Here is a 21,168-nt window from a genome sequence, read left to right on the forward strand (position 1 = left end):
GACCCAGAAGTGGGGGGCAAGCACCGCAAATCTGCCGCCGCCAGGCTGCTTCGATTTGTAGGACGGTGTGACCAGAAGGTTCATGTGGGCTGAGCGCAAATTGCAGGTGGGTATATTTCTCTGGATAATATGGAGACACATTTTGGGCAAGTGCCATGCGAGGATTTCAAAATGAGGCACACGATTTTGAAGGCACAGCGTTGTAATACGGGAAGCCAATGTAGCTTCCATAAGAGGGGAGGCATGTTGCCATCTGGGCTGATGAAAAATCAGTCTTGCGGCCTGGTTCTGCACACGTTGCAGTCTTTTGACTAGGTGCAGTGACTGAAGTACAGCGAGTTAGCATAGTCTATGTGAGAAACGACCAGCGCTAGAACTGCCCGCACCAATGCTGCCCTAGTAAGAAGTCTGATGATTTTCGCAACTGAAAAACAGGTAGAGACTACTTTTCCGATCTGGGACTTCATGGATAGGCCACAGATGATTGTGACCCCGAGGTTCTTAGCTGAGGAGGATGGGGCTGGGGGAGAGCCCAGCTCAGCTGGCCAGAAGTATGAGCGCCACGGGTTTTGAGCCCCTCCGATCAGGATCAGCTCGGTTTTGTCTGGGTTTAACGTTAAATGGTTGCTGTTCATCCAGCTGCGGATGTGCAGCATGGTGGCGTGAAATTCAGACAGAGTTAGACGTGTTGTCGATGGTAAATATTAGTTGCAGCCATCTGCATATTTGAATGTGCTCACATGTCTTTCTCTTAAGGACAGGATCAGAGGGAGCAGATACAGGTTGAACAGGTGCGGGGATTATGAAGATCCCTACGGTACTCTGCACATTGAATTCAAGTTGGGCACAGTACAGTGAGAGAGGTGAACAGACTGGGAGCGGTCCTCCAGGAAGGACGTAAACCAGCTGAGAACCGAACTCTGGAGTCCTGCGTCACGGTCACGGTCCACTAAAATGCTGTGGCCGACCGTGTCAAATGCCGCTGATAGGTCCAGTAGCACCAGAGCCTGTGGGGTGCGCTTGTCGGCATCCTTCCGAGATTTATCCAACACAGTCAGTGTTACGGTCTCAGTTGAATGAGAAGGTCAGAACCCTCCTTGGTGGGGGGGGGGGGGGTCAAGGTAATGAGACTGTTCAATAAATAAACAGAGGCAGTTTGCCATGTGGGATTCCAATACCTTGGCCAGGAAGGGAAGCAAGGAAATGGGGCGGAAGTTAATCAGGATCAGGGTGTCTAGCCAGGGGTTTTTTTTTTAATGGGAACTACGATAACTTTTTTGAAGGCTTTAGGGATACAGCCCTGTGTTAATGACTCGTTCAGAAGAGAGAGGGCAGGCTCAGAATTTGCAGTAATAACTGCTTTTAAAATATATGGTGGACAGCCATCAGTAGGGGATCCAGATTTGACTTTGGTCAGAAATTCCAAAAGAGCTTCGCTGCTGATTACCTGGAATTGATGAAGGGAGCAGGGGTTTCTCAGCGCCATTGGTATTGCCTCATAAGCACAGCTGGCAGGAATGCTGGCTTTAATCGAAATTACTTTGTGGATAAAAAAAGGTGCTCAAGGAGTTGCAGAGCGCCTGAGAAGGGATGGGTTTTATTGTAACTATCAGGATTGCCCAGCTCAGTGACAATTGTGAATATTTCTTTTGATTTATTGGTGGAGCTCAGGATCTTTGAAGAGAAATAAGTTGCCTTAGTAGATTAAATGGATTTTTTTGTATTCCTTAACTTGAGCTAAGTAAATCTCTTTTTTGTAAGGGGAGTAGTTCCGTCTCTATTTCCTTTCTGTTTGGCGCAGGGAGTTTTTGAGTCTTTAAATCTTCTCAAAACCATCTCTGGGCCTCATGACGCTTGGCTGTTTTCATTGTCCTGACCGGGGCATGTTTGTTGCTAGCTGCTGTTAACCAAGCTGTGATGTTCTCCTCGTTTAGGTTAACGGATTAATGGGAACTGGTTCGCCAGTGAGCTACAAAAGGCATTAATGTCAATGCTATTCCAATTCCTTGCCATTAGCCCTCCTTTGACTGGGGGTTTGTCTGTAGTTATTTTGTTGATCACAAACTTTATTAGAGAGTGATCAGACCGTGTGCAAGGGGACACTGTCAGTGCGGACACTAAGATTGGATATCCAAATTTGGTGACTTGTGTGGGGATGTTACGTGTCAAGTACAGTTCAACCCACTAAGTTGATTGTTCAGTTCTGCAGAGTGTGGTCCACCATCACATTGTTGGCCCAATAGTTGAAGTCGCGATCAACAACATTATAGCATGGTTGATTATTAGATAGGCCATCTGCTCACCTAATATTTGGGGGGAAAGGGGCATGTTCCGAGGGGGCCTATATAGCAGTAAACAAATTAGGGGTACCAGAATATCATAACTAGATAGTCCACCAAGGGGATGTCTAGCGTAATGAGGGTGGTGAATTCCAATTTTGACGTATTATGCGGCTACACCCCTCCACCAATTTTCCCAAATGGTCGGTTCGCCTGAAAGATATAGTAGTTGTTGGATCGGACGGCCAAGATATCGGTGCGGACTTCTGTGAGAGCAAGGTTTCGGTTAGTAAAAGAATGTCTCGTTTAGTTGAATCCAATAGGTGGAATAAATCTAGTTTGTGTTTTGCCAAGGAGCGAGTGTTTAGTTATGTGATTGTTAATTCCGGTGTCCTGTGGTTATTCCATCTCTGGGTGCTTCCTGCGACAGAGAGATTGATCAAGGTCTGGGAAAGAGACCCTATTTTCTATGATCCCTAACATAGCCAGTTCGGGGCCAATAGATGGACTGAGAGGGTAGTTTTTAGAGTGTAGTAACTTTAGATCTGACTGGGTGTAGTTTAAAATATGGGCATTGTGGCTGGCCCCTGGCGGCTACAGACGGGCTTGCCTTTGGCGAGCCTTTAGCTCGCCCACTGTGCTCCCGTGCTGCAACCAGCATTATATGGCTGGCTGCAGCCTTAGGTCCTCCCCCACCCTCTGTAGTTGGATGCCCCTAGTGGGCGTTCACCAGGAAGTGAGTTGGCACTTCAGCATCGCGGGAAACAGCTAGTGAAAGTATGCTGTAAAAAGCAATTTTTAAAAAGCAAAAATTCTAATTCAATACAGTAGCAGCAATAGCGTAAAATCGCGCATGACCAGGAACCAGTAACCAAAACTTTAGCAAAGGCTTCGTCCAATACCCATAATCAGCATGTTCGATGATTATTGTAGAACATGGAGCAACACAGTAAACTGCATTCAACAAAAAGAATGTTCGGTCAGTGGCTAACGTTTGGGGAAAAAATTACTACCGCAATTATGATGAAAAAAAAAAATCAGGTTTGTGGACCTTTTAAGTCAAATTTATAAGCCCAAAAATATTCTATATTTCACGTCACACTAGGTGTTGGAATTTCAGTCAACATTATGGACAATGTTATTCCATGCCTCTGGCCGGCTCAGAAATGTCTGGAAGAGCTTGGCCTCTTAGTAAAATACAGACAGATTGATGTGATACAGGCAGAGGTACTGCTACCTCGGGTTTAATTGACGCTGCCTGGTGTGCCTAGGTATGCTTTATATTGAAGTGTGGTGCCACAACAATAACATACTCATAGGCTTTAAAAAATAGTTATTCCAAACCCAACCCACATGAATTCTTGAGGTTCTCAACCATGTTCAGTTGGAAATTGTGTCAATGGATTGATTAGAGTTTCACCCCCCCCACCCCCCTCAAACAACTACCCAATTTCTCACAGCTTCTGTGAATGTGGAACTGTCATCACATTTGTTGTGCAAGGGAGTGAATAAGGAGAGTTGACCCTGTATATTGTGGACACCCTGTTTGGATATATCTTGAACACACCCACAAAAAGCCCCTGTAATCACATTTTGAATAGAAAGGGACCTTCTAGTCCCCACTTCATGTATTCAGTCTACCTACATCCACCAAACCCTGAATGCAGTAACCCTATATTCTCTAGCCCTCATATACTGGTACAGTGTTGTCATTAAATAAATAGAGTGGTTCCATGGCAAACAACTCTTATATGCAATCTCCTTTTATCCAAACTACATAAATTAGTATATTGAACACAAAAGACACCAATACTCACATCGTCAGTGATGCAGAGATATATGATCCGGTCTTGGCAGATGTAATGAAACAGATAACTGTGGAAAGAAAGCAGACACGGGCACATCTCAGTTACTGATCCATTTACACTTGTCCGAGTCCGTCCTTGTGGCATGAAGGAGTGCGGTACAGTATGGGAGAACAAACAGAAAACTCATACACAAAAGGACTATTGTTAGTGTGTAAACAACAAGGGTCCCAAACCCCTATGTTTGTTACATTATGTAGTATCAGTGAATAAGTTGCTAGATTTCATGTGAATTGTGTCTTGATGTTAACGAATGAGAAGCCCACTAAAATATGCATTGAGAAACGTAAATCATAGTTCCATTTTCAATGAATGAGTTCTGTTAACATTCACACACCTCAAGTGTAAGCTATGATGTCACTTGAAGCCCTTGATGTGCGTGAAAGACTTGTTCTCCATGGACAGCAGAACTCCGTAGCAAAGGGGCAATTCTACTAACCAGGACTGGGTGAGGCCTTGTAAACCTCAGGAACCAGATACTACTGCAGGCTCACCGAATACCAAGAATCTCCTGCTTGGTCATCCAATGTCTGGGTGCAGGGAGTGCGAGCAGTCAAGGTTTACACTCCAGGTGCTGGTAATATAACTGGAACGTCCAGGCAGTAAAATTTTTTATAAAAGTATAGAATTAACTGCAATATCTCTGGCATGCAGAAAGTTACTAACAGCAACTGCTGGTAAGTAACACAGGTGTTCAACAACGCAGCCCAGGTGCAGTGTACGTTCTGCGCGGAAAAGTCAAACACCTGCTAGATTCCATTGGATGTGTGACTGCCTGTTAGATTTGTACTGCAGTCACTGTACTCATATCAGGAAGCATGGTTATTGTGGTAACTGGTGTGCCGCGGCTACAGCGAGCAGAAGTAGTGAGCTGCACAGTAGGGAAACATGCCACCACAATCACTGGATGCAAGATAGACACAGCCGACTCAGAACAATAAGGAGAGAACTTCTGCAGTCTCTGGAGACATGCCGCCTCTCCAGTCTCCGGAGCAATGCCGCCTCCCCAGTCTCCGCCTCTCCAGTCTCCGGAGCAATGCCGCCTCCCCAGTCTCCGCCTCTCCAGTCTCCGGAGCAATGCCGCCTCCCCAGTCTCCGCCTCTCCAGTCTCCGGAGCAATACCTCCTCTCCAGTCTCCGGAGCAATGCCGCCTCCCCAGTCTCCAGAGCAATGCCGCCTCTCCAGTCTCCGGAGCAATGCCGCCTCCCCAGTCTCCGGAGCAATGCCGCCTCCCCAGTCTCCGGAGCAATGCCGCCTCTCCAGTCTCCGGAGCAATGCCGCCTCTCCAGTCTCCGGAGCAATGCCGCCTCTCCAGTCTCCGGAGCAATGCCGCCTCCCCAGTCTCCGGAGCAATGCCGCCTCCCCAGTCTCCGGAGCAATGCCGCCTCCCCAGTCTCCGGAGCAATGCCGCCTCCCCAGTCTCCGGAGCAATGCCGCCTCCCCAGTCTCCGGAGCAATGCCGCCTCCCCAGTCTCCGGAGCAATGCCGCCTCTCCAGTCTCCGGAGCAATGCCGCCTCTCCAGTCTCCGCCTTCCCAGTCTCCGGAGCAATGCCGCCTCCCCAGTCTCCGGAGCAATGCCGCCTCCCCAGTCTCCGGAGCAATGCCGCCTCCCCAGTCTCCGGAGCAATGCCGCCTCCCCAGTCTCCGGAGCAATGCCGCCTCCCCAGTCTCCGGAGCAATGTCGCCTCCCCAGTCTCCGGAGCAATGCCGCCTCCCCAGTCTCCGGAGCAATGCCGCCTCCCCAGTCTCCGGAGCAATGTCGCCTCCCCAGTCTCCGGAGCAATGCCGCCTCCCCAGTCTCCGGAGCAATGCCGCCTCCCCAGTCTCCGGAGCAATGCCGCCTCTCCAGTCTCCGGAGCAATGCCGCCTCTCCAGTCTCCGGAGCAATGCCGCCTCTCCAGTCTCCGGAGCAATGCCGCCTCTCCAGTCTCCGGAGCAATGCCGCCTCTCCAGTCTCCGGAGCAATGCCGCCTCTCCAGTCTCCGGAGCAATGCCGCCTCCCCAGTCTCCGGAGCAATGCCGCCTCTCCAGTCTCCGGAGCAATGCCGCCTCCCCAGTCTCCGGAGCAATGCCGCCTCCCCAGTCTCCGGAGCAATGCCGCCTCTCCAGTCTCCGCCTCTCCAGTGTCCGAAGCAATGCTACCTTCCCAGTCTCCGGAGCAATGCCGCCTCCCCAGTCTCCGGAGCAATGCCGCCTCCCCAGTCTCCGGAGCAATGCCGCCTCCCCAGTCTCCGGAGCAATGCCGCCTCCCCAGTCTCCGGAGCAATGCCGCCTCCCCAGTCCCCGGAGCAATGCCGCCTCTCCAGTCTCCGGAGCAATGCCGCCTCTCCAGTCTCCGGAGCAATGCCGCCTCTCCAGTCTCCGGAGCAATGCCGCCTCTCCAGTCTCCGGAGCAATGCCGCCTCTCCAGTCTCCGGAGCAATGCCGCCTCTCCAGTCTCCGGAGCAATGCCGCCTCTCCAGTCTCCGGAGCAATGCCGCCTCTCCAGTCTCCGGAGCAATGCCGCCTCTCCAGTCTCCGGAGCAATGCCGCCTCTCCAGTCTCCGGAGCAATGCCGCCTCTCCAGTCTCCGGAGCAATGCCGCCTCTCCAGTCTCCGGAGCAATGCCGCCTCTCCAGTCTCCGGAGCAATGCCGCCTCTCCAGTCTCCGGAGCAATGCCGCCTCTCCAGTCTCCGGAGCAATGCCGCCTCTCCAGTCTCCGGAGCAATGCCGCCTCTCCAGTCTCCGGAGCAATGCCGCCTCTCCAGTCTCCGCCTTCCCAGTCTCCGGAGCAATGCCGCCTCCCCAGTCTCCGGAGCAATGCCGCCTCCCCAGTCTCCGGAGCAATGCCGCCTCCCCAGTCTCCGGAGCAATGCCGCCTCCCCAGTCTCCGGAGCAATGTCGCCTCCCCAGTCTCCGGAGCAATGCCGCCTCCCCAGTCTCCGGAGCAATGCCGCCTCCCCAGTCTCCGGAGCAATGCCGCCTCTCCAGTCTCCGGAGCAATGCCGCCTCTCCAGTCTCCGGAGCAATGCCGCCTCTCCAGTCTCCGGAGCAATGCCGCCTCCCCAGTCTCCGGAGCAATGCCGCCTCCCCAGTCTCCGGAGCAATGCCGCCTCTCCAGTCTCCGGAGCAATGCCGCCTCCCCAGTCTCCGGAGCAATGCCGCCTCCCCAGTCTCCGGAGCAATGCCGCCTCTCCAGTCTCCGCCTCTCCAGTGTCCGAAGCAATGCTGCCTTCCCAGTCTCCGGAGCAATGCCGCCTCCCCAGTCTCCGGAGCAATGCCGCCTCCCCAGTCTCCGGAGCAATGCCGCCTCCCCAGTCTCCGGAGCAATGCCGCCTCCCCAGTCTCCGGAGCAATACCTCCTCTCCAGTCTCCGGAGCAATGCCGCCTCTCCAGTCTCCGGAGCAATGCCGCCTCTCCAGTCTCCGGAGCAATGCCGCCTCTCCAGTCTCCGGAGCAATGCCGCCTCTCCAGTCTCCGGAGCAATGCCGCCTCTCCAGTCTCCGGAGCAATGCCGCCTCTCCAGTCTCCGGAGCAATGCCGCCTCTCCAGTCTCCGGAGCAATGCCGCCTCTCCAGTCTCCGGAGCAATGCCGCCTCTCCAGTCTCCGGAGCAATTCCGCCTCTCCAGTCTCCGGAGCAATGCCGCCTCTCCAGTCTCCGGAGCAATGCCGCCTCTCCAGTCTCCGGAGCAATGCCGCCTCTCCAGTCTCCGGAGCAATGCCGCCTCTCCAGTCTCCGGAGCAATGCCGCCTCTCCAGTCTCCGGAGCAATGCCGCCTCTCCAGTCTCCGGAGCAATGCCGCCTCTCCAGTCTCCGGAGCAATGCCGCCTCTCCAGTCTCCGGAGCAATGCCGCCTCTCCAGTCTCCGGAGCAATGCCGCCTCTCCAGTCTCCGGAGCAATGCCGCCTCTCCAGTCTCCGGAGCAATGCCGCCTCTCCAGTATCCGGAGCAATGTCGCCTCTCCAGTCTCCGGAGCAATGCCGCCTCTCCAGTCTCCGCCTCTCCAGTGTCCGAAGCAATGCTACCTTCCCAGTCTCCGGAGCAATGCCGCCTCTCCAGTCTCCGGAGCAATGCCGCCTCTCCAGTCTCCGGAGCAATGCCGCCTCTCCAGTCTCCGGAGCAATGCCGCCTCTCCAGTCTCCGGAGCAATGCCGCCTCTCCAGTCTCCGCCTCCCCAGTCTCCGGAGCAATGCCGCCTCCCCAGTCTCCGGAGCAATGCCGGCTCCCCAGTCTCCGGAGCAATGCCGGCTCCCCAGTCTCCGGAGCAATGCCGGCTCCCCAGTCTCCGGAGCAATGCCGGCTCCCCAGTCTCCAGAGCAATACCGCCTCTCCAGTCTCCAGAGCAATACCGCCTCTCCAGTCTCCAGAGCAATACCGCCTCTCCAGTCTCCAGAGCAATGCCGCCTCTCCAGTCTCCAGAGCAATGCCGCCTCTCCAGTCTCCAGAGCAATGCCGCCTCTCCAGTCTCCAGAGCAATGCCGCCTCCCCAGTCTCCAGAGCAATACCGCCTCTCCAGTCTCCAGAGCAATACCGCCTCTCCAGTCTCCAGAGCAATACCGCCTCTCCAGTCTCCAGAGCAATACCGCCTCTCCAGTCTCCAGAGCAATACCGCCTCTCCAGTCTCCAGAGCAATACCGCCTCTCCAGTCTCCAGAGCAATACCGCCTCTCCAGTCTCCAGAGCAATACCGCCTCTCCAGTCTCCGGAGCAATACCGCCTCTCCAGTCTCCGGAGCAATGCCGCCTCTCCAGTCTCCGGAGCAATGCCGCCTCTCCAGTCTCCGGAGCAATGCCGCCTCTCCAGTCTCCGGAGCAATGCCGCCTCTCCAGTCTCCGGAGCAATGCCGCCTCCCCAGTCTCCGGAGCAATGCCGCCTCCCCAGTCTCCGGAGCAATGCCGCCTCCCCAGTCTCCGGAGCAATGCCGCCTCCCCAGTCTCCGGAGCAATGCCGCCTCCCCAGTCTCCGGAGCAATGCCGCCTCCCCAGTCTCCGGAGCAATGCCGCCTCCCCAGTCTCCGGAGCAATGCCGCCTCCCCAGTCTCCGGAGCAATGCCGCCTCCCCAGTCTCCGGAGCAATGCCGCCTCCCCAGTCTCCGGAGCAATGCCGCCTCCCCAGTCTCCGGAGCAATGCCGCCTCCCCAGTCTCCGGAGCAATGCCGCCTCCCCAGTCTCCGGAGCAATGCCGCCTCCCCAGTCTCCGGAGCAATGCCGCCTCCCCAGTCTCCGGAGCAATGCCGCCTCCCCAGTCTCCGGAGCAATGCCGCCTCCCCAGTCTCCGGAGCAATGCCGCCTCCCCAGTCTCCGGAGCAATGCCGCCTCCCCAGTCTCCGGAGCAATGCCGCCTCCCCAGTCTCCGGAGCAATGCCGCCTCCCCAGTCTCCGGAGCAATGCCGCCTCCCCAGTCTCCGGAGCAATGCCGCCTCCCCAGTCTCCGGAGCAATGCCGCCTCCCCAGTCTCCGGAGCAATGCCGCCTCCCCAGTCTCCGGAGCAATGCCGCCTCCCCAGTCTCCGGAGCAATGCCGCCTCCCCAGTCTCCGGAGCAATGCCGCCTCCCCAGTCTCCGGAGCAATGCCTCCTCCCCAGTCTCCGGAGCAATGCCGCCTCCCCAGTCTCCGGAGCAATGCCGCCTCCCCAGTCTCCGGAGCAATGCCGCCTCCCCAGTCTCCGGAGCAATGCCGCCTCCCCAGTCTCCGGAGCAATGCCGCCTCCCCAGTCTCCGGAGCAATGCCGCCTCCCCAGTCTCCGGAGCAATGCCGCCTCCCCAGTCTCCGGAGCAATGCCGCCTCCCCAGTCTCCGGAGCAATGCCGCCTCCCCAGTCTCCGGAGCAATGCCGCCTCCCCAGTCTCCGGAGCAATGCCGCCTCCCCAGTCTCCGGAGCAATGCCGCCTCCCCAGTCTCCGGAGCAATGCCGCCTCCCCAGTCTCCGGAGCAATGCCGCCTCTCCAGTCTCCGGAGCAATGCCGCCTCTCCAGTCTCCGGAGCAATGCCGCCTCTCCAGTCTCCGGAGCAATGCCGCCTCTCCAGTCTCCGGAGCAATGCCGCCTCCCCAGTCTCCGGAGCAATGCCGCCTCCCCAGTCTCCGGAGCAATGCCGCCTCCCCAGTCTCCGGAGCAATGCCGCCTCTCCAGTCTCCGCCTCTCCAGTGTCCGAAGCAATGCTACCTTCCCAGTCTCCGGAGCAATGCCGCCTCCCCAGTCTCCGGAGCAATGCCGCCTCTCCAGTCTCCGGAGCAATGCCGCCTCTCCAGTCTCCGGAGCAATGCCGCCTCTCTAGTCTCCGGAGCAATGCCGCCTCCCCAGTCTCCGGAGCAATGCCACCTCTCCAGTCTCCGGAGCAATGCCGCCTCTCCAGTCTCCGGAGCAATGCCGCCTCTCCAGTCTCCGGAGCAATGCCGGCTCCCCAGTCTCCGGAGCAATGCCGGCTCCCCAGTCTCCTGAGCAATGCCGCCTCCCCAGTCTCCGGAGCAATGCCGCCTCCCCAGTCTCCGGAGCAATGCCGCCTCCCCAGTCTCCGGAGCAATGCCGCCTCTCCAGTCTCCGGAGCAATGCCGCCTCTCCAGTCTCCGGAGCAATGCCGCCTCCCCAGTCTCCGGAGCAATGCCGCCTCTCCAGTCTCCGGAGCAATGCCGCCTCCCCAGTCTCCGGAGCAATGGCGCCTCTCCAGTCTCCGGAGCAATACCTCCTCTCCAGTCTCCGGAGCAATACCTCCTCTCCAGTCTCCGGAGCAATGCCGCCTCTCCAGTCTCCGGAGCAATGCCGCCTCTCCAGTCTCCGGAGCAATGCCGCCTCTCCAGTCTCCGGAGCAATGGCGCCTCTCCAGTCTCCGGAGCAATACCTCCTCTCCAGTCTCCGGAGCAATGCCGCCTCTCCAGTCTCCGGAGCAATGCCGCCTCTCCAGTCTCCGGAGCAATGCCGCCTCCCCAGTCTCCGGAGCAATGGCGCCTCTCCAGTCTCCGGAGCAATACCTCCTCTCCAGTCTCCGGAGCAATGCCGCCTCTCCAGTCTCCGGAGCAATGCCGCCTCTCCAGTCTCCGGAGCAATGCCGCCTCCCCAGTCTCCGGAGCAATGGCGCCTCTCCAGTCTCCGGAGCAATACCTCCTCTCCAGTCTCCGGAGCAATACCTCCTCTCCAGTCTCCGGAGCAATGCCGCCTCTCCAGTCTCCGGAGCAATGCCGCCTCTCCAGTCTCCGGAGCAATGCCGCCTCTCCAGTCTCCGGAGCAATGCCGCCTCTCCAGTCTCCGGAGCAATGCCGCCTCTCCAGTCTCCGCCTCTCCAGTGTCCGAAGCAATGCTACCTTCCCAGTCTCCGGAGCAATGCCGCCTCTCCAGTCTCCGGAGCAATGCCGCCTCTCCAGTCTCCGGAGCAATGCCGCCTCTCCAGTCTCCGCCTCTCCAGTGTCCGAAGCAATGCTACCTTCCCAGTCTCCGGAGCAATGCCGCCTCTCCAGTCTCCGGAGCAATGCCGCCTCTCCAGTCTCCGCCTCTCCAGTGTCCGAAGCAATGCTACCTTCCCAGTCTCCGGAGCAATGCCGCCTCCCCAGTCTCCGGGGCAATGCCGCCTCCCCAGTCTCCGGAGCAATGCCGCCTCCCCAGTCTCCGGAGCAATGCCGCCTCCCCAGTCTCCGGAGCAATGCCGCCTCCCCAGTCTCCGGAGCAATGCCGCCTCCCCAGTCTCCGGAGCAATGCCGCCTCCCCAGTCTCCGGAGCAATGCCGCCTCCCCAGTCTCCGGAGCAATGCCGCCTCCCCAGTCTCCGGAGCAATGCCGCCTCTCCAGTCTCCGGAGCAATGCCGCCTCCCCAGTCTCCGGAGCAATGCCGCCTCCCCAGTCTCCGGAGCAATGCCGCCTCCCCAGTCTCCGGAGCAATGCCGCCTCCCCAGTCTCCGGAGCAATGCCGCCTCCCCAGTCTCCGGAGCAATGCCGCCTCCCCAGTCTCCGGAGCAATGCCGCCTCCCCAGTCTCCGGAGCAATGCCGCCTCCCCAGTCTCCGGAGCAATGCCGCCTCCCCAGTCTCCGGAGCAATGCCGCCTCCCCAGTCTCCGGAGCAATGCCGCCTCCCCAGTCTCCGGAGCAATGCCGCCTCCTCAGTCTCCGGAGCAATGCCGCCTCCCCAGTCTCCGGAGCAATGCCGCCTCCCCAGTCTCCGGAGCAATGCCGCCTCTCCAGTCTCCGGAGCAATGCCGCCTCTCCAGTCTCCGGAGCAATGCCGCCTCTCCAGTCTCCGGAGCAATGCCGCCTCTCCAGTCTCCGGAGCAATGCCGCCTCTCCAGTCTCCGGAGCAATGCCGCCTCTCCAGTCTCCGGAGCAATGCCGCCTCTCCAGTCTCCGGAGCAATGCCGCCTCTCCAGTCTCCGGAGCAATGCCGCCTCTCCAGTCTCCGGAGCAATGCCGCCTCTCCAGTCTCCGGAGCAATGCCGCCTCTGCAGTCTCCGGAGCAATGCCGCATCTGCAGTCTCCGGAGCAATGCCGCATCTGCAGTCTCCGGAGCAATGCCGCATCTGCAGTCTCCGGAGCAATACCGCCTCCCCAGTCTCCGGAGCAATGCTGCCTCTCCAGTCTCCGGAGCAATACCGCCTCTCCAGTCTCCGGAGCAATACCGCCTCTCCAGTCTCCGGAGCAATACCGCCTCTGCAGTCTCCGGAGCAATGCCGCCTCTCCAGTCTCCGGAGCAATACCGCAATACCGCCTCTCCAGTCTCCGGAGCAATACCGCCTCTCCAGTCTCTGAAGCAATGCCAGCTCGGTAGTCTCTGGAGCAATGCGGCCTCTGCAGTCAGGCAGGCCCTACTCCAGAGTCACGGGGAAATATGGAAGGGTCCACCAACTGTTACCCAACAGGAGTGGGGTGATGGCAGCATGGTCACAAGGGTTAAAAGAGATCCTAGGCCATCATACACAGCAATAGCAGTTTACCCTGAAGGCTAGTTGAGCGCTCCCCTCTCACATCAGGTGCCAGGGCATAACCAAAACTTCTTCCTCCCTCTGAAATGAGAAACTACTAAGAACTCTACTATTGGAGATGATAACCTTCAGGTAGGGGTGGGCAGCAGCAACAGCACTCCAGGCTCTGGACTCATCAATCAGACAATGGTACTCAGAGAGAACATTGGACTGCAACACATTTAAAGCTGGATCTCAGCAGACAAGGGATCTGAATTCACAACGGCAGCAAGCAGTTATCATGAATCAAAAGCCTGGTACCAAAACTATGGAATGGCAGCTAAATGCAATGCAGACAAACCTAGCTTTGCAGTTTGAAGATAACCATGACAACCTGGCTTCTAGACAGATAGATGCTCTGAAGCAGTGGCAGCAGATGCAGTCCCAGCAGCTACTGAGAACTTGAGGAGCACCTACACTTCTGGGTTTAGCCAACAGAGTTAACGTGCATGTTTCTCCAGGAGGAGTTCAACCTCTGTCGGGGACTGGGACTGAGATTCAGGTCTTTTCCCACAGCTCACAGAGTGGGTTGAGAAGGAAAGTAAAACACACTGTTCTGTTCAGGTGATTGTGGTGGACATGCCCTTGGCACGCCATGGGCTGACTTCTCCAAACAGGTCTAACAGTGTGGTGAGCACAAAGATTCCTTCCTTGTTCCACTGAAGACTGTGTTGATGCAAACAGAACAAATCTGGCTATATGGGCTTGTGCATGGAGGTGACTGAAGGAGAGGCATCAGAAGTATGGAAACATGAAAGACAGGAGGTGTCCCACTTGTGGGACACCCCCGCGCCGCACGGCCACCAGCTGCTGCGTGTGCCCCTCCGCTGTGCGCTGCCTCGCTGCCTGTTTTGACTGCATTTGTGCTTGCTTTGGTTTCTCTTGTCTTTGCCCTTGTTTTGCGCTACTTGTAATTTGTGCTTGTATTTTTTCTCCCCTAGTCTTTTTGGCCCGTGTTTAGCGTCTTTTTTCTGGAATTTGTGCCTGTTTCGCCGTCCCCTGTCCTGTTTCCCGCCTCCCTCGCCGCCCCCGCTTCCCGCCACCACTTGCGACCCCGCCCCTTTTTTCCTTGTGTTCCCTCCCCGCTCCCGCCTCCCAGCTGACCCGCCCACCCGCGCACTTCGCCTTAAATGGCGACCGTGCGCACGCGCAGCGTTGACGCGCAGCGGGCGCGCCGATTGTGCGCCGAAGGCGCGCCAAAGGTAAGCCCGTCTGCGCCCGTCCGCGCCTGGACCGCGCCCAGCGCCAGGACCCCTGGCCCCCACCGACGGAAGCCGACCCGACGAACCTACAGCGCCGCCGACCTCATCGCACTCAACACCGGCCACATCCCAGGATGTCACCGAGCCGCCCCGAAGCACACCCACGGACCCTTCAGCTGCCACGCCTGCAAGTTCACCTGCATCCGGACCTTCCCTGCACCCGCCAAGCCGAACTCCAGCAGCACCCACCTCAAGTGTATCCTGCTCAACACCCGCTCCGTCCACAGACACGCCGTAGAACTCTGGAACCTGCTCGACACCACCACCCCCGACGTTGCCTTCATCACCGAGACCTGGATGAACGCCTCCTCAGCCCCAGACATCGCCATCGCCATCCCAGAGGGCTACAAGATCACCCGGAGGGACCGAAACGCCAACCAGACGGGAGGAGGCATCGCCATCATCCACAGAGACACCATCCGCATCACTACCAACACCGATGACACCCTCACCACCGCTGAACACCTGCACTTCCAGATCCACACCAACCCGAAGACCACCCTCAGAGGCACCCTGATCTACCGACCCCCGGGACCACGCACACGATTCAGCGAGGACATCGCCGACTTCGTCAGCCCGCACGCTCTCCCCTCCGCCGACTACATCCTCCTGGGGGACCTCAACTTCCACCTGGAGAACAACAACGACCGCAACACCATCAGCCTGCTCGACAACCTCGACAACCTCGGACTCAAGCAACTGGTGACCACCCCCACCCACCTCGCCGGACACACACTCGACGCCGTCTTCTCATCCAGCAAAGACGTCACCTTCAGCCACGCAACAGGACTCCACTGGACGGACCACAGCTGCGTCCACTTCACCTTCAGAAGAACGACGATCCACCACCACCAGCAACAGGTTGCTCGAAGAAGCTGGAACAAGATCACAGCCGACCAGCTCACCGCTTCCCTGAGCCAGCACCCTCCCGCCAACTCAGCGAACCCCAGCCAGGCCGCCGACAACCTCACGAAATGGATCAACGACTGCGCGGACGAACTCGCCCCTCTGAGAACCCCACCCAGCAGATCCTGCAGCAGAAAAACACCATGGTTCACCGACGAACTCAAGAGCTCCAAGAAGAACTGTCGAGCCCTCGAGAAAGCCTGGAGAAGGGAACCAACGACGGACAACATGACCACCCTCAAGCTCGCCACCCGGAAACACCACCAACTGATCCGCGCCACCAAGAAAAATGCATACAAGGACCGGCTGGACAACAACGCACACAACTGCAAGGAACTCTTCAACATCGTGAAAGAGCTATCCAACCCCAACGCCGGAAACAATGACATCACCCCGTCGCAAGAACTCTGCAACTCCCTCGCGTCCTACTTCCACAACAAGATCACGGACATACACAACAGCTTCAACAACCAACCAACGCAAGCCACAACCGCAACGACGCCACCCACCACCACCCTCCGCACCTGGACCCCGATCAGCACCGAAGACACCATCCGCACCATGAACTCCATCCATTCCGGATCTCCGACTGACCCCTGCCCTCACCACGTCTTCAACAAAGCCGACGCTGTCCTCGCACCCCACCTGCGGGACATCATCAACACCTCCTTCGACTCCGCCACCTTCCCTGAGAGCTGGAAGCACGCCGAACTCAGCGCTCTCCTCAAGAAACCCACAGCAGACCCCACCGACCTCAAGAACTACCGTCCCATCTCGCTCCTCCCGTTCCCGGCCAAAGTCATCGAGAAGACCGTCAACAAACAGCTGGCCGCCTTCCTCGAGACGAATGGATCCCTCGACCCCTCACAGTCCGGCTTCCGAGCGAACCACAGCACCGAGACCGCCCTCATCGCCGCCACCGACGACCTTCGAACTCTGATGGACAACGGAGAAACAGCGGCCCTCATCCTCCTGGACCTCTCCGCGGCTTTCGACACTGTCTGCCACCGCACCCTAATAGAGCGCCTCAGCAACATCGGAATCCAGGAGAAGGCACTGGAATGGATCACCTCCTTCCTCGACGGAAGAACACAAAGAGTCCGCCTACCACCGTACAAGTCAGAGGCCACCGAAGTCATCTGCGGCGTCCCTCAAGGATCCTCACTGAGCCCCACCCTCTTCAACGTCTACATGAGCCCCCTCGCGACCATCGCACGCCAACACAACCTCAACATAATCTCCTACGCTGACGACACCCAGCTGATCCTCTCCCTGACCAACGACCCCGCCACCGCCAGAGCCAACCTGCACGAAGGGATGAGAGACGTAGCCGAATGGATGACGACCAGCCGCCTGAAACTGAACTCAGACAAGACGGAGGTCCTCATCCTGGGCTCCACGCCCTCCGCCTGGGACGACTCCTGGTGGCCCCCCGCCCTGGGCACCGCACCCAAACCGACGGACCACGCACGCAACCTGGGCTTCATCCTGGACTCCTCCCTCTCCATGACCAGACAAGTCAACGCCGTCTCCTCGTCATGCTTCAACATCCTGCGCATGCTACGTAAGATCTTCCGGTGGATCCCCACCGAGACGAGGAAGACGGTCACCCAAGCCCTCGTCACCAGCCGACTGGACTACGGCAACGCCCTCTACGCCGGAACCACTGCAAAACTCCAGAAGAGACTCCAACGGATCCAGAACGCCTCGGCGAGACTCATCCTCGACATCCCCCGACGCAGCCACATCTCCGGACACCTGAGAGATCTGCACTGGCTCCCGGTCAACAAGAGAATCACCTTCCGTCTCCTCACCCACGCACACAAAGCCCTACACGACCAAGGCCCGAGCTACCTCAACAACCGGATCAACTTCTACACTCCCAAGCGCCTCCTCAGATCAACCAACCACGCCCTCGCCGCCGTCCCCCGCATCCGAAGAGCGACAACAGGAGGAAGATCCTTCTCCCACCTGGCCGCCAAGACCTGGAACTCACTTCCGACCAATCTGCGCCTGACCCAAGACCACCTCTCCTTCAGGAAGAAGCTCAAGACCTGGCTGTTCGAGCAGTAGCGGCACCCCCCCCCCTCCCAGCGCCTTGAGACCCTACGGGTGAGTAGTGCGCTCTACAAATGACCTGATTGATTGATTGAGGAGGGGCAATGAAGAGGTCACGCTCAGGTCTAACCAGGCAATCCAACCAGCCTGGGTCACCCATTCATCCATCAATGAAAAGGCCTGTAAGCCCAGGACTCTTAATTAACAGACACCAATTGCGAGACTTGGCCTGGACATAGGATGATAGTCACCCCTGTTGTAAGAGGTTCACCGTGGGCGAGCTACATCTCAAGTGCTCCGCTTGTGAGCAGCCTGGTCCGAAGCAAACGTTAGTACCATAAGAAATATAGAATTGAGGAGAACTAAAAGCTACATTGGAAGAAGCTTTTGACTTTAGGAACCATTGAACAGTGTCTCAACCTAAACCTTATCCTAGGCAAATACAATATTGCACGTAAATCAGTACTTTATCTTGCTTTTATGGATCTGTCCTCTGCCTTTGATCTTGTGAATAGATCGAAGCTCTGGACAGCCCTTTTAAATTATGGCCTGGACGAATCTCTGTGCAAATAAGCTAAAAAGTGCACAAAAGATCTTAATGCCTGTGTGAGGATTGGCCAGGAGGGTGAAGTAACTAAAGCTATAAAGGTCCACAGGGGGGTAAGACAGGGCTGCGTGCTGGCCCCCCTTCTTTTTATCATTTATATTAACGGCCTGCACAAAACCCTAATTGGAATTACACATGACATTCCCAAAATAAAGGGTAAACCCCTACCTGTTTTATTATTAAATGCGGATGACACAGCGATTATGGGCCTCACCCCGAATGCTCTACGTGCCCTGGTCAAGGGGTTCGCTGACCATATGGAGTCCCTTGATTTAAAAAACAATTTTAACAAATCTTTTATTATGTCCTGTGGCCCTAAAAAACGACAGCTGGGCTGTATTTCTGTGGGCACTGATAAGCTGTGGTCTACTAATAGTTTTCCATATTTAGGGATGGTCTTTGCTGCAAACCACTCCTGGACCGAACACATTGCATATGCCAGGAGTAGGTTCTCAAAGGCCAGAAATTCCATCCTCAGCTTACCGCACCCAAAATACACAGGCTCCCTAGTGGCAACTTTAAAGATTTACAAAGCCCAATGTATTCCAGTCGCCACATATGGAGCAGAGGTTTGGGGCTTCGCTAAGAGCCTCCCTATACAGTATGAGGAGAACAGGTTTCTTAGAAAGACACTTTGTGTTCCTATTTGTACTCCCCAATACGTCTGTCACGAAGAACTGGGCGTGAATTTTATTGAAGACTTTGTTCGTGCACGCCCAGCCCTCTTCTGGCTCTCTATTTGGAAGAACCCTGCGGCACTACTCACAAAAGATATTATTACTGATTGTATGAATTGTGATAAGTGCATGGACATTCCCTGGCTCTTGGAAGTGTATAAAAGTCTTAGTAGTATCAATCAAGGAAGTATTTTTAATAATTATTCTGTTAATGCCCTCCCACCTAAAAATGACTTGCGAAATTCTTTGTACACACTTTGTGCCAGGGAAAGACACCACAGGGAATCTTTGAAGAAAACTGTCTCCTCTTATTTGTCTTAGGCTTTTCTGATCCCACTACTGCCCGGCTATCTGACACTCCAGATGAGCTACTGGGAGCGTGGTTTATTATTCTGCTTAAGGGCTGGCACTATTAAATTTGCACTTTGTTTCCCCCTTGGCCATCATAATGATTTTGACTCCCTGTCTTGCCCGTGTGATGGCACGAGTGAACAATCCGTTCTGCATTTTTTATTCTTTTGTAAATTTTATATGAAATATATGAATTGGTTTTTAACTCAGTATTTTAGAAAACGTAAACCTATTAGCTTGGAAAATGGTTATCTGATGATATTAACTCTGGATGAGGATGAAATTATTTTCGCACCAGCACTTTTTTGCGTATAGCTTTTCGAGCAAGACAGTCGATGTTTGATTCATAATTCTGGCTTTTTGTACATGTATCATGGCGATCTTTTTATTATTAGGGTGTTTTTAATGTATTGTCTTTTGTGGATACTTGGATATCCGAATAAAGTTTACTGACTGACTGACTGACTGACTATCGTTATAGCACTACAATGCTTTCTGTACTCCTGTAAACACTGGAGAGGCACAGTCTCAATACACTGCTTGGTATCACTGAATGTTCAGCACCGTATTAAACTGATGGCGGGTTCCAAAGGCATCTCAAACAGATGCATGGAGGGGGCAAAGCATTAACAAATGCAGTGAAAATGTTTTTGAGATGGTACTTCGTGTATTATTAAGTTGCCCAAATCAAATACATTGCAAGGCAAGAGTAAGGTTTCTGAAGTCAATATATTGAGAGAAAACCATCAGATTATTGTCAGACGCCGTCGCCTTGAGGTTTAGGTTGGATACCATGGATATCACTCCGGCCGTGGCACAATGCAGCTAAAGTAGTGTTCTCCTGTTGATTTAGGTACTGTTTGTGCCCATGGGGAAGGTTGGGCGGTTCCTCACATGGCGGAATGCCTGGAATGACGTGCTAAGAGTTATGTAGCGTTTATGCGGAGGTAAAGCCTTATCCAGGAACAATCTGCAGATTTTGAGAGGACTGTGTAATTATATTTGTATTCTTTATTTTAGAATGTGGTGTAAATCATTTAAGATTGTTATGTATTGTCGGGCTCTTAATGAACTGATTGTTAAAATTAGCATGACAGATTATAAAGTACGAATTATGAAACTTTGCCCTTGCATCTGTGACTGGAGGGTTATGCACAGATCTGAGAAGCTTACATTTGTATGCAATCATACTGGAACACACTGATAGTTTTGGTAAAAAAACATAACATTGAGAATTTGGATAAATGCTGAAAAGCTTTGGGCACCTTTGTAAAACTTGCCATTTCATTTAAGTGAAATTCAAAGAAGAAAGTTAAAAAGGTTGGTGAGAATTGTGAGGTTTTGTGATGGTGCATGGCACGGACACGTTTTTTACGATTTCTCCCAGGTCAGAGTGTATGGCACGCAGGGATGCGGTTTGCTTTTGTTCTGGGTTATCTTTCACTTACGTGGTATAGCCGAGCTCTCCTTCTGCATCCAGTAAACACCTACTGCTGAAGTAGACGCGGTCTCACCATGCCTCATGGCCTGGGGCTCAAGAAGCACGTATGATTCTTCTGGGAGTAGCCCTATCCCTGGGGAGTGTTGATAACAATTGCTTCACTGTCAGAAATGATGTGCAGTTCACAGAACAGTGCCCAGTAACAGAGCACAAGGGGTGCAGTGGCCCCTCTGCTGCCACTATTGAAAGGAACACTGAAGCACTGCCGACCCCGGGCAGGGGCTTTTAATCTCCTGCTTGGTCCAATGATAGCCACATGACTCCCACATGAGCTCCCTCACCAGAGGCTGAGCCTGACCTCGAGGGGTTTAGGTATCAGGAACAAAGGCACTGCAGCCGAGCTCGACTCCTGGGTGAATGCTCAGCAAGTTCAGCACAAGTTCACTATTAAACATTGTATGTGGTTTTAGAATGCAAGAAAAATTATATGCATTTTAATAGAGTTAATATATAAACAAACATAAAGTTAAATTTTTATTTGACATTTTCCAGCACATGATGACTACCACTGAAATAATCAATGTATCTATGTTGCATGCACCACCTATTTCACATTCCTATGTTTAAGAGCACACTTTCTGTAGGATTAGTCTCTGCAACTCAACTCTTATTTATTTTTTATTTTTTATTATTTAAGCTTGTAGAGCGCGACAGCTACCCGTAAGGGTCTACCGGCGCTAAGATACTGCAGCTAACAAGAGATGGTTGGCCAAATAGTTATAGATCGAAAAGCCAGGTCTTA

General features: G+C 55.0%; 1 protein-coding gene across 1 annotated transcript in view; it reads right to left on the reverse strand.

The window, feature by feature from the left end:
• Positions 1 to 21,168, reverse strand: part of VAMP7 (vesicle associated membrane protein 7) — an 81,672-nt gene that overhangs the window by 26,605 nt on the left and 33,899 nt on the right. Inside the window, exon 3 of the mRNA XM_078664059.1 lies at positions 4,097 to 4,154. Within this exon, the coding sequence (XP_078520185.1) occupies positions 4,097 to 4,154 (58 nt within the window). The remainder of the gene's footprint in view (positions 1 to 4,096; positions 4,155 to 21,168) is intronic.

Source organism: Lissotriton helveticus, chromosome 10, assembly GCF_964261635.1.
Source record: "Lissotriton helveticus chromosome 10, aLisHel1.1, whole genome shotgun sequence".
Classification (NCBI taxonomy): domain Eukaryota; kingdom Metazoa; phylum Chordata; class Amphibia; order Caudata; family Salamandridae; genus Lissotriton; species Lissotriton helveticus.